The sequence below is a fragment of the Colletotrichum gloeosporioides genome (genome assembly GCF_011800055.1).
Source record: "Colletotrichum gloeosporioides strain Lc1 chromosome Unknown consensus_19, whole genome shotgun sequence".
Taxonomy (NCBI): Eukaryota; Fungi; Ascomycota; class Sordariomycetes; order Glomerellales; family Glomerellaceae; genus Colletotrichum; species Colletotrichum gloeosporioides.
In genome coordinates, this window is record NW_025544664.1 from 407,650 (window position 1) to 419,840 (window position 12,191).

General features: G+C 58.7%; 2 protein-coding genes across 2 annotated transcripts; one reads left to right on the top strand and one right to left on the bottom strand.

Moving 5' to 3' along the window:
* Positions 1 to 495: 495 nt before the first annotated feature.
* On the bottom strand, positions 496 to 3,788 carry GCG54_00006407 (Ribosome assembly protein 1; the record flags this gene model as incomplete). The annotated part of the gene is made up of 2 exons (XM_045406409.1): positions 496 to 3,663; positions 3,726 to 3,788. 2 exons carry the CDS (start codon positions 3,786 to 3,788, stop codon positions 496 to 498), a joined length of 3,231 nt encoding a protein of 1,076 aa, XP_045267701.1.
* A 1,035-nt stretch (positions 3,789 to 4,823) lies between these two features.
* Positions 4,824 to 6,327, top strand: GCG54_00006408 (Eukaryotic translation initiation factor 3 subunit L; the record flags this gene model as incomplete). The annotated part of the gene is made up of 2 exons (XM_045406410.1): positions 4,824 to 6,179; positions 6,244 to 6,327. 2 exons carry the CDS (start codon positions 4,824 to 4,826, stop codon positions 6,325 to 6,327), a joined length of 1,440 nt encoding a protein of 479 aa, XP_045267702.1.
* Between the last annotated feature and the right edge of the window lie 5,864 nt (positions 6,328 to 12,191).

The following is a 12,191-nucleotide window of genomic DNA, read 5'->3' on the forward strand; positions in this document are numbered from 1 at the left end:
ATTCTTACCACGCACGCACGCTTATGAGTCCTTTTCCCCTGTCTTTTAAAACGGTTGCCCACTCTCCCCTCCACCCTATTTCTTGTCTCCTTCCTTCGATACCACAAATTCAGCAAGCTTGTGTTTTTGAAGGCGGAAACGTTAAAGTCTCGCCCCATGCTTCCCGGGTTTTCCTTTGCTAGCTGACGATTTGAGAAAGACTGCACGAAGAACACGATGAGCGGGGGAAATTCGTTGGTGTTTTATGTTCCGCCCTCCCGATGTGACGAAAGAACGATTGGACGAAAGGGGTTTGCGAGGAGGAAATCGGGAGGTGGGCTTTTGCTGGGTGCGAAATAGATGATAGTGTTGAATGGGAATACAAAAAGTTGCAAATTTTAAACCATGAACTCCCTTGTTGCCTCTGGGATTGTGAAGTGCGATGATGCATAGCGTTCATAAATTCTATTCTCTTTTGCTTTTAATCTCTTTTACCATGTCTACAACTTTCTTTCGCTACCTCTTCAACGTCTTCTGCTTCTCCGCGTCACGCGCCACGTTTCTGCCCTCGACCAACAACCCCTTCTTCCTGCGCACGCCGTCCATGTACCTCTTGGCGACGTTCTCCTTGTCGGCCAGCTCGCCGAGGTCCTCGAGGTCGTCCTCGGTAAAGGGCACCCAGAAGGGGTCCTCGTCGAGGACCTCGTAGCCGGCGAAGATGAGCTGCGGCTGGGCGGCGCCGCTGGTGCGCTTGCGCATCTCGTCGGCAAACCCGAAGGACTCGGCGACGGGGAGGACGGACTGGATGGTGAAGAAGGGAGTGCCCTCCTTCATGGCCTCGGAGAGGACGCGGCCGCGGCGGCGGGTGAGGACATCGTAGACGCGGCCGAGGACCTCGGTGGAGGCCTGGATCTCGACGGAGTACATGGCGAGCATGAGGCGCGGGGACCAGTCGAGCATGCCGGAGCGGAGGGAGGCGGAGAATGTCTTGATGATCTCGCCCGTGAGGCGGGGGAGGCGGTCGCGGGCGAGGGGGCTGGGGTCGTCGTCGGTGGTGTGGATGGTCACGTCCTCGAGGAAGACGGCGATGCCCTGGACGGGCTCGTGGCAGAGGGGCCCCTGGGCGGTGGCGAGCTGGAAGGCGTAGGGGATCTTGTCGGCGACGTGGGAAGGGCGCAGGGCCTCGTCTGCGAGCGGGGCTGAGGGAGCGTCGGGGTTGGCGTCGGTGCCGGCGGCGGCGGTGGAGGAGAAGATCTTGGTGAGGAGGCCGTCCTTGGTGGAGTCGATGAGGAGGTTGGGGCCGGTGCGGCGGGGTCCGAAGGCCGCGATACGGTCGATTGTGGATTTGAAGGGCTCGCGATGGCGGCCTGTCTCGAGGGCCTTTTGGAGCTTCTGTTTGAACTCGTCGAGGGACATTGTCTTTGCTGCGGAGAGGTCTGTGTCGGCCTCGATCTTGTCCTCTGCGGCGGCGGCTTCGGGCTCATCCGAGGCAGCGGCGTTGCGGTCCGAGTACATGCGCTTGATGACGTCGCTGTTCTTGAGGAGGAAATCTGTCACGTCGGTGGGGAGGGGCCGGACCTGGATGCGGACGGAGACCTGCTTGGAGGACGTGGTGCCGACGACGACGCCGCGGCCGAGGTCCTTGTTGGCGGGCGGGCGCATCTCCTCGGCACGGACGATGGTCTCGCGGTAGGGCACGATGGGGGCGCCGGCCTGGATGTCGCAGCGGGCGAAGCGCTCCTTGAGGTCCGTCAGGCAGCGCTCGAGATGCAGCTCGCCGGCAGTGAGGATGACGTGCTCGCCGGAGCTGAGCTGCTCGTACTCGGCGCATGGGTCGGACTGGACGAGCAGGCGCAGGCCGTGGATCATCTTGTCGAGGTCGGCGGGGTTGACGGGCTCGAGGGCGACGCGGACGATGGGCTTACCGAGGGTGGCCACGCCGGCGAGGTTGACGGCGCCGTCGAGGGTGCTGCAGAGGGTGCCGTTCTTGAGGAGGTGGCCCTCGAGGCCGCCGATACCGAAGACGACGCCAGCGGGGACGGATTCGAGCGCCTCGAGCTGGCGGCCCATGAGCATGTACAGCGCGGTGACCGTGATTTGGACCGGTTTGGGCTCGGCGTCCGGGTTGGCAGGGGAGTACTTGGGCGGGATGACCCAGAGGGAGTCGCCGACGGTGAGCGTGCCGGAGTACATGCGCGCGAAGCCGATGAGATGCTCCGGGTCGACCTCCTTCTCCTCGTTCTCCGGGGTGTAGTCGTCGAGGTTGACCTCCTCCAGTGCTTTCGTGAGATCGTTGACGCCGTTTTGGGCGTTGGTAGCCGCAGCCTGGGCGCGTGCTGCTTCTGCGCGCTTCTTGCGGGCGAGTTCGCGGGCTTCGTCGGCGGAGAGCTGGCCGCGGCGCTTGTTCTGAGGCAGTTCGGACTCGGGGATGGAGACCATCTTGGAAACGTACGCTACCACAGGGTCCTCCTTGGCAGTCTTGAACGAAACCATGGCGGACTTGATCTTCTCGTTGATGGCCTCGGCGCCGGGGACATCCTCCAACATCTCTGGAAGTCTCTCTGCCTGCGCAGCGGGTGGCGAGGGCAGCGACTCGACGACGGAGACGAGCAAGGCGGTAGACAGGGGCAACCAGGAAGCAAAGACCGTCGTCAAGAGAAGTCTTGGGTCTCTGGCGCGCATGATGTGCGGCGGGATGCTGAGCCCCAACGACTTTGTAATCTTCTCCAACAGCACCGGATCCCCCTTGCCGTGATCGCCGCCTACGGTTGCCTGGTAGACCGTCCAGATGGGCTCCAAGACTAGCTGGACGAACATGGGCTTCAGATTTCTCCCCTTAAGATGCTTCTGGCCCAGAATCTTCTTCGTCTTGGGGTCGAGGTAGAAGCTGCCCCACAGCACCTTCTCCATGACGTCCCTCTTGATGCCCAGCTTCTTCTGGTACAGGCCCGCGAACTGCCGGACCGTGAACGCCCAGCCGTCGATGGCGCTGCTGAAGATGACGTTGTTCTTCTCCGGCGCAAAGTAGAGATCCTCGTCGTCCCGCTCCTCGAACTGCAGCTCGCCCGACTCGGTCACCTGCTCGGCTCCGGCGTCCTTGGATGAAGACGCCGCCTGCACACGCTCGTCCATGCGCTCCCTCCAGTTCAGGTCCTCCTCCATCCGCTCGCCCTGGAAGAAGCTGCCGAGCACCGCGTTGACCTGCTCGAGGATCTTACTGAGATGGGTGTAGGCCTCGCCGGGCGACATCTTGAGCTCCGTGACGAGGCGGTCGATCTTGTTGATGACGAGCAGCGGCTTAAGCTTCTCGGTCCAGGTCTGCCGCAGCACGGTAACGGTCTGGCTGCAGACGCCCTCGACGGCGTCGACGAGCACGACGGCGCCGTCGCACAGGCGCGAGGCCGTGGACACCTCGCTGCTGAAGTCGATGTGGCCCGGCGAGTCGATGAGGTTGATGAGGTACTCCTTGGCCTCCGGGTCCGCGTCCGGGGCCGAGCGGCGGAGCATGGAGAAGTACAGGGAGATGGCGGAGGACTCCATGGTGATGCCGCGGAGCTGCTCATCCGGGCGGGAGTCCAGGTAGCGGATCTTGCCGGCGAGTTTAGGTGAGATGATGCCGTTCGTGGCGAGGAGGGCGTCTGTGAGTGAGGTTTTGCCATGGTCGACGTGTGCCAGGATGCAGATCTGTGTTTAGGGTCAGCCATAAATGGGCTCCGAAAGACCACGTCCAAGGAGGGTTCACGTACATTACGGACGTCGGCCGCATGCCTTTGCAGGCTGGCCAGCTTTTCGGGAGTAACTACGGGCATGTTGGGCGGTGGTTATGTGAGACGTGTGAGGGGGGTATGGGAGTGAGGTTGAAGGTGGGGTATCAAAAAAAGATCTATAGACAGAAAGCAATGCCGAGTGAATGAGACGAGACAGTGAAGTAAGAGGAAGCGGGCGCCGTTTGTATATGCCAACGTCGTGTGTACAAGCACCACGGTGAAAGTCGTTGCGACTGGGTGTTGAGCAAGGATGGTCGTCCGGATGGCAGTGATGATGAAATCCAGCGACTAATTGGTCGAGGCCCGTGACTAATAGGCCGCCGCAAAGAAGCACAGCAGACACAGCTGATTCGCCACTTTTGATGCTCTCGAACGTGTGGCTGCACGGCACAGGGCAAGATGACTCTTCTCTATCGTTGCTACAGGTCAGGTCAGGCAGTTGGTATGTGTGTGATATTGGAACGTATCAAGTCAAACTCAGCCCCCCTGCGATGGCCGATGAGTGATGTTGTACAGTGTATGTATCTAATGCAACTTTTTTTTTTCTTCGCCTGCCTCTGGCCTGGCGGATCTCCCGTCAGCAGCAGCACAGCACTGGTCACCGTTGGTTGCAATTACCTCAGCGATGGCCGCCCGAAATTTACCCCGCCGACCCCGCCAAAACACCGGTTAAGCGTCTTCGCCCCGCCTATGCATCATCCGAACGCCATCGCTCTACCGAAGCGGTACCATTCGCTTAGGGTTTTTGGCACCTTGTCGTTTTTTCCCGTGAGTGAACGGCCACACACATCCCGCAAAGACAAGCGTATTGAGGGGGCATTTTGCTGAGGTTATCGCGAGCGGACATCAAATTTTGCCCACCCCCACTCCTACCCTCCCTCCTCCCCCCGAACGAGACAAGCGATCGCTCCGAGAACGACCGCCGCACCGCCTACCTGTCCTCAACCACCACCCCGCGAGCCGACAGACGACGAGCAATTTTGCCGTCCTCCTCTTTTTTCTTCCCTCCTTTCTGTTCTTTTCTTTTCCAGGTAACGAACCCGGAGAAGGATAGAACCGACACCGATCACCAAAAAAATGAGCGGCTACCAGAACGGAGAGCGGCCCGTCCGCACCATGGACGACGACAGCGACGTCGAGGAGGAGGCCCTCGTCAACGACTACAAGGAGCAGGTCCAGTACGAGGATGGCATCATCGGCGAGGACCTCGAGCAGGTCAGCAGCCTGACCATGGCCCAGCAGACGGACGACATCCAGTCGCGTCTCGCCGCCGCCGCCCAGCCCCTCGACTTCTCCGCGCCCCTCGAGGTCAAGTTCCAGAGCTACGACAGCTACTGCTCGCTCTTCCACTTCATCCTCAACTCCGAGGGCCCCGTCGACCTCGAGCCGCCCTCGTACTACTGGGCCTGGGACGTCATCGACGAGTTCATCTACCAGTTCAACTCCTTCTCATCGTACCGCATGCGCATCGCTCGCCAGGCCTCCAACGAGGAGGAGATGCAGGTCCTCAAGGAGAACCCGAACACCTGGGGCTGCTACTCGGTCCTCAACGTCCTCTACTCGCTCATCCAGCGCTCCCAGATCACCGAGCAGCTGGCCGCCATGCGCCGTAACGAGGACCCCATGGCCGTCGCCGGCGAGTACGGCACCAAGAACCTGTACCGCATGCTCGGCTACTTCTCCATCATCGGGCTGCTGCGCGTCCACTGCCTGCTCGGCGACTTCAGCCTCGCCCTCAAGACGCTCGACGACATCGAGCTCAACAAGAAGGCCATGTTCGCCCGCGTCATGGCCGCCCACTTCACCACGTACTACTACGTCGGCTTCTCCTACATGATGATGCACCGCTACGCCGACGCCATCCGCATGTTCAACCACATCCTGGTCTACGTCAGCCGCACCAAGAACTTCCAGAAGAACGCCCAGTACGACTCCATCACCAAGAAGAACGACCAGATGTACGCCCTCATCGCCATCTGCGTCGCCTTCCACCCCACCCGCCTCGACGACACCATCCACTCCGCCCTGCGCGAGAAGTACGGCGACCAGCTCCTCAAGCTCCAGCGCGGCGGCCCCGAGTCCCTGCCCATCTTCGAGGAGCTCTTCCGCGCCGCCTGCCCCAAGTTCATCTCCCCCGTGCCCCCCGACTTTGACAACCCGGAGTCCAACATTGACCCCGTCGAGCACCACCTCGCCATCTTCATGGACGAGGTCAAGACCAACATGTGGAGCCCCACCGTCAAGTCCTACCTGCGCCTCTACACCACCATGGACCTCAACAAGCTCGCCGGCTTCCTCGAGGTCAAGCCCGACGAGCTCCGCTCCTGGCTCCTCGTCAACAAGCAGCGCACCAAGCAGCTCCGCTGGACCGATGGCAGCCTGCTGGATGGCGACCTCGTCAACGTTAGCGACCTTGACTACGCCATGCAGGGTGTAAGTAGACCCCTCTACGTTCACGATTTTCAAATACAGCAGCAAAGCTAACATGCAATTTCAGGACCTGATCCACATCTCCGAGGCCAAGGTCGGACGCAAGCTGGTGGACTGGTACCTCCGCAACCTCTCCCGCACGTACGCTTGAGCGATGGCAGAGAACTAGGGCCCTATACAACCAGGAGGCAAGAGTGATGTGCAGCTGGCCACATATTGGAAAACAGGGGAGAGACAGCTGTGTGTTGAGAAAGGGGGCCGACCAGGTTTGGGCAGAGAGAGTCTCTATGGGGTATCTTTCTACCAGACCCGCCGTCGGGAGGTGAAAACTTTTGATCTCCTCGTCACTGACGACACTTGTGGTCGAGGCAGACGAAGGGGAGAGAGGGGAGAAAAGCAAAATTATGGGATGGTAAAACGAGGGAGGCCCGGAGGATGGGATGCTCGCATTGTTACGGCGTTCAGGCGTCTTTGCTTCCTGGAACACTGGGCCTGGTTGGCTGGGCGGGATGAAGTGAACCAAAGGGAATGATTAGAATTGAAGAGTACGATCGATGTCCATTCCGAATCAATTCGAGGCCTCAGGGGAGAGAAAGCAAAGTGCGGAAGGCTCAGGCGGAGAAAAGGTTGCCCCAGGGCCAGGGCTCCCTGATGAATGGAACAAGATCACTCACGTAGAGCTCGTCGCGGCGATCGAGGCTGCTCCTACTCGGAGAGTTTCACTGGCTGCAGGCGGGCAATGTTCCGTAGAGAAGTCAAGTCAAGAGATTCAGTCAAGAGATTCAGTCAAGATGAGTCTGTGCCGTGTGCCTTCGTCCCCTCGAACTGTGAAGGCTTTGCATTTGCATGAGGTCGTCGAGCGTAAGCTATTTTTGTCGCCTCGACGTTGTGCTTGAGACTACTTTCCCCGCGTGAAGGCATCTGATGTGAAACCTGGCGCGAGAAACACGCCAAGACCTGCGCCTGGGGAGGTTTGTACTTTTTGATGCACTTTTTGATGTCCGGACATGTGCTTCTGGGAATGTGCGGACATTGTCCAAAGCCTCCGGCCGCTGTGGTGTTGAACCTTGGCACCTGCGGCGGTTGAACGGGCTGAAGTTGCCACGGGAGGGGTAAAGCCTGGAGCGTCCCCCGAGGCGAGGAGGGTGACGGGAGTGAGGGGCTATCCTGGCCCCTCGTCCGGGAATCTCAAGGCGGAGGCTGAGATCTAACCGTTCAGATAGAAGCGTTTGCCAGATCCCACAGACGACCGCCGGCCCCTTGACCCCGCGGTCTCCATGGATGATGGAACCGCCTCCCGCACTCCCGATGGCCGATTATCTTGCGACGATGAAGCGGAGCCCGCGGGGAATATGCCTTCCCATTCAGGCATTGTGTCCGTCCTCACGCCTGCGTCGGCAGACCGGGGAAATGATCGGGAGGGACGGGCTGATCCGCACTGAAAAATTGGAGGCCTATATTCCCCAAGGCACACTACCTGGAGTGGTTGAACATGTGCCACTTGCGTGAGGCTAGCGGTTTAATGTTGAACGGTGTCTCACGTTATTCGGCCTAGCTGTCCTAGATTCTTGCTCTTATGTCTTGGCCGAGTTTCTGCGAGTCAGATTTGTACTGCGTGTGTGCGTGTGCTTGTTTCGTTTGTCTCTTGCAGTTGCCAAGAGTTTACCTCGAGGTGTGATCTGGGAATCCGACAGAAACGCAGATCACGGGCGCGCTTGACGTCGTCTTCTGGGTCAACTGGGGTGTTGGCGGAGACTCGACGATGGATGAGGATGTTGTCGCTCGGCTATTGCAGGTGCATCGGCATGCAGGATGGCGAGCGCGCAGGATTACGTTTGAACTTACGCAAGCGATCGCGGAATCTAGAATTGAGGTTGCAGATGTGCACAATCTCTGCGCTTGGCTGACAGGAAGCGCTGTTGAGGGGTGGTTGTCGGGTGTAAGTCAGATAGGAAAGCCGCACGAAGGAAGCAGGTGAGAGGTCGAGCTTAACGAAATGGCTGACTGTGTGCCACACAGCAACGTTAAAGCTGCGTCAGGGCCGCTTTGATAGACCTCACACCGCATCTATTGTCGCCGTAAATGCCATCCGAAGATGCGACAGCGTGGCGCGCGAGTAGCCCACCTCAGCCCACGATCTGATTTCAATTTCACGCTGACAATTAGCCGGTTTGTTAAACCGTTATCTCTCAAGGCTGGAGAATATGCCGTCGATCAGCGGCGACAAGAGGCATAAACGGCGCAAAGGCGTCTGAAATTACATCAATCATGAAGTCGACAGCTCCCACCGGCGGGGTGAAAGTTGATAGATGACAGGCGACGACCGCTCCCGACCAAACCCGTGGCTCAGGCAAGCCATCTGGCTGGTCGGTCGATTGCAAGCCGATAGAGGACCTTGCTCGATTTGTTTCGGTGAGCCTGCAAGAAAAAGCGGCACAGATTGTCTCTGCGCATCTTGTCGGTGAGAGGTAACACAGCAAGTGTGAGACGTTATCGATGACAAGGAAGTGCAGGCCGGAAAGTCGGGACGGATTTCTGGGCAGACCATTGTGCTGCGAATGGCATCATGGGCCATGGCAACCACAGGAATATTCCAGATGGCGAGGAATGAACGAAGATGGACACCATCTTCACTCCCAGCTTGGCATGGGCTGCCTCTTCCCGACCGCTTGTGGTTGCCGGCTTGGTATCTTGGAAACACGTCCCTTTTGGCTTTGCGTGTTTCCCTTCTCGGGCTTGCGCTCTTGTCTCGACAGTGGAGGGCACCAGGGAGCCAACCCCTCGAGTCGAACCCCAGTGACCAAGACGGCTTCCTGCGACGTCGATGGGTCCTGGCCAAGAGATTTGCGCGCCGAAGAAGAGGGTAAGGAAGCGAGCCGCCGCCCACCCAAGCCCATCAAGCCCTGCACGTCGTCGGGTCACAGAAGTGAAAAGAAACCCAGGGCTAGGGGAGCACCAAAGCAGCACAAAAGATACAGTTGTCTTGGCTCGGGCCTTGGCGTTGGGCACGAAGTGTGGATTGGCTGGGCCGGCTCGCGAGGTTGGCTGACGGGGCTCTCATCAGAGGCATGCCGGCTCATTAACGAGAATAAAATGAAAAGAAGCAAGGTTGGAGTTGTGAGCCAGAAGAAGCGGTTTAGGGCGGCGCGCACACCGACTCGAGGTTGCTGTGAGGACCGCGGTGGACGACAACCTTCTCATCCATCCTGGATGCTGGGAACCTGGGACCGACATGGTTGAGTGGTTTGCCAAGACCGTGTTGGAGGTTGACGAGTGGACGAGAAGAACGAGATGGAGGGTCGCGGTCGTGATGAGTCGAGCAAGTGCGCAAAGGGGACAATCTTAGCACTCGGAGAGCCGTCTGGGCAGACGTGGGAATGCGTCGGCCCAATGCGATGTTGAGTGTGCTTGTGCAGTAGCTGTGCTTGGTGTTTGGCGCAAACTGCTGCCGATGAGGCCCCCCGGAGGACCTAGAGGAACTCGGAGGGGCCCGCTGGCTGCGACAATCCGCTTGGCGCACCAAGCTGCCGCGTGCCGGCGCCCACGTTGGTGGGATTTTTGGGTTTCGGGGGTTTGTGAGACGGGAAATATGGAAATATGGTATGATGGTGAGGAGGTTTCGCAGAGGAGATGGCGACTGAGGGCAAGGTGTGCGTAGGCATCATGTATGTCCCAGTCGAGGCGTGCCACGGTGTAGCATTCGCCGAAATGCCTGGTTGAAAGCGTAGTTCTACGGCGTCTGATGCGCCAGACACTCTGTAAGGTGTATGTAGTCTAGGTGCCGTCCACGTTGGCGTACGTCAAGGAGGGCCACTGACAGAGGCACGCCGGCCCCCAAAGAGCGCTCTCATGCCATGTCATGTCATTGCAGGCGCCGGCAGCACTGTGGTAGCAAACACCGGGCAGGCTCGAGAGCGCAGCAGGCGCCGGGGTGCGGATGGCGAATACCTAGGTATCCGTACGGATAGGTATGGACGAATATCCGAAGAGTCGTTCATTCCGTCGGTTGGAGTTGAGTCGAGTCATTCCTGGTCGAGCCGTGGCCGTCTCGACAGAGGGTGTAAGTGTGCAGCAGTCCGGCGTCGAGATGACAGGGATGAGGCAGTGGCGGGTGCTTGGAAACGGGTCCCGAGAAGCTTGAAAGGCAGGCAGATGTGTAATGAAAGCCGTTAGAGGCACTGGATGATTGGACTCGGTACTTGGGTGGTCTTGGCGAGTTTTGGGTGGTGTTCTCAGGTTATTTTGGGGCTGGCGACCGGATCCTGGGACTGGGGAGCTGTCTAGGTAGGCTGCCAGGGCATGCGGTCCGAAGGTCGTGAGGGATGAGATATGAGATGAGATCGCCGGAGAGTTATCGTGCCTGGCTGATCTTGTGTCGAGCGGGTGCTGCGACTGGTCGGGGTTTCCTTGGAACACTGAAAGAGGTCCTCTGGGATGGGTAAAAGTGGGAAACGAGAAGGCGATGATGTGGTTCTGTGTCTTTCTGAAGCAGACAGAAAGAGTGTTCATCGGGCCTTCCTCCGTCCAGTCGTCCAGTACCATTCCCCATTCCAGGAGGGCAGGATCAGGTGCAGCAGGTGCAGCTGGACCAGCAGGTGCCTGGCTGTGGCCCTAGCTTCCCTAGCTACACCTCACCTGCCTTCAGCTGTCTTGGAAGGCACCTACGGCAGGTACTTGCTGCGATACCTGCCTCGCAGGCAAAGTAGAGGTTCCCTTTTGACTTTCCATGCCCTTCCTTCCTAATCAAATTGAAGTGCTCTTTCCTCCAAAGGCTATTTCTTTTTAAAGTCGTAAGTAGAGAAGGTGCCATGCCCCGAGGTAATAGTTATTCTTTCTAATTACTGCACACATTCCTAAGAGCCTCTTGCCTCACCTGTATCCTACCTCTACCACTAAAGTGTAAGGCAGGTGGAAGGAAGGTAAACCCCTGCCTTCCCTCAAGACACCCAGTGCCTGCTTCCCGGGCCCCTCCCCTCCATCTCGTGCTCCGTCCTCCATCCTCCTCCTCCACCCTTCCGCCGCCATCCTTGGATCCCTCACCTCGCCCTTCCCCTTTCAGCAGCACCACCACCGTCCTGTTTGCCTTTGCCAGTGTTGGTGTTCTCCCCTCCCTATTCCCCCTCCCCTGGAAGCTTCCCTCCTCTCCACCATGCAGCTGGCAGACTTCACCTCAGCATCGAGACCCAGGCTGTCTGGGTCTGGCCAGGGCACCGCAGCGCACCCCTCACATATCCTTGCTGCTTGCTGCTACGGCTGCTGCGTTGCTGCTGGTTGATGCCCTCCACGGCCCACGGCGCTGTGCGTCACATTCAAGATGTGCACCCTCCCTCCGCCTCTTGCAAACGAGGAAGGGGCAGGAAAAAAAAAAGTAGAATGCCCTTGTACTTAGATGAGAGAGATCCTCCGCATGCAAGACCTCTTTGCCCTACACAGACACCCGACTTATTCTTTTTTTGCACGTCCACCTACCTCACGCCCATCCAGGTGTCTCTGTGACGGACGGCTATTTGCTTTTCCTCTCGCATCATAACGTAACCGACGCATGCCCAGACTTTACAACACCATTCTTGAGCTTCTTCTCTTCCCAGTTGTCTTATCCTCTCCCCATTCCACGCCGTCCGCGCCGCTGCTCCCCGCAGCCAAGATACTGGACTCCTTCTCCGGCGCATGTCTACCACGAACTCGGGTCCCGACTGTTGCGTACCTTTCCGCTGCATTCTTCCCGCTTGGGTACTTCCAAGGTGGCTCCATCTCGTTTAGCCAAGCTCATCTCTGCGCGGCGCACCGTCGACTCGACAGCTGCCATCCCGGTCAACGATCACCTGCTCACCTCATCTTGTCGGCCTGGTCTGGTCTGGTCTGGTCTGCTACCCAAAGTCACAGCAGCAGCAGCAGAACCCAAACCATATTTCCTGACCCTTCGGACCTAGGAGACGCGCTACCGCAACGCCACACCCCGTCTCGTTAGAAGTCCCTCTCCTGTATCGACAACAACACCATCTCCAGGCAAATCTG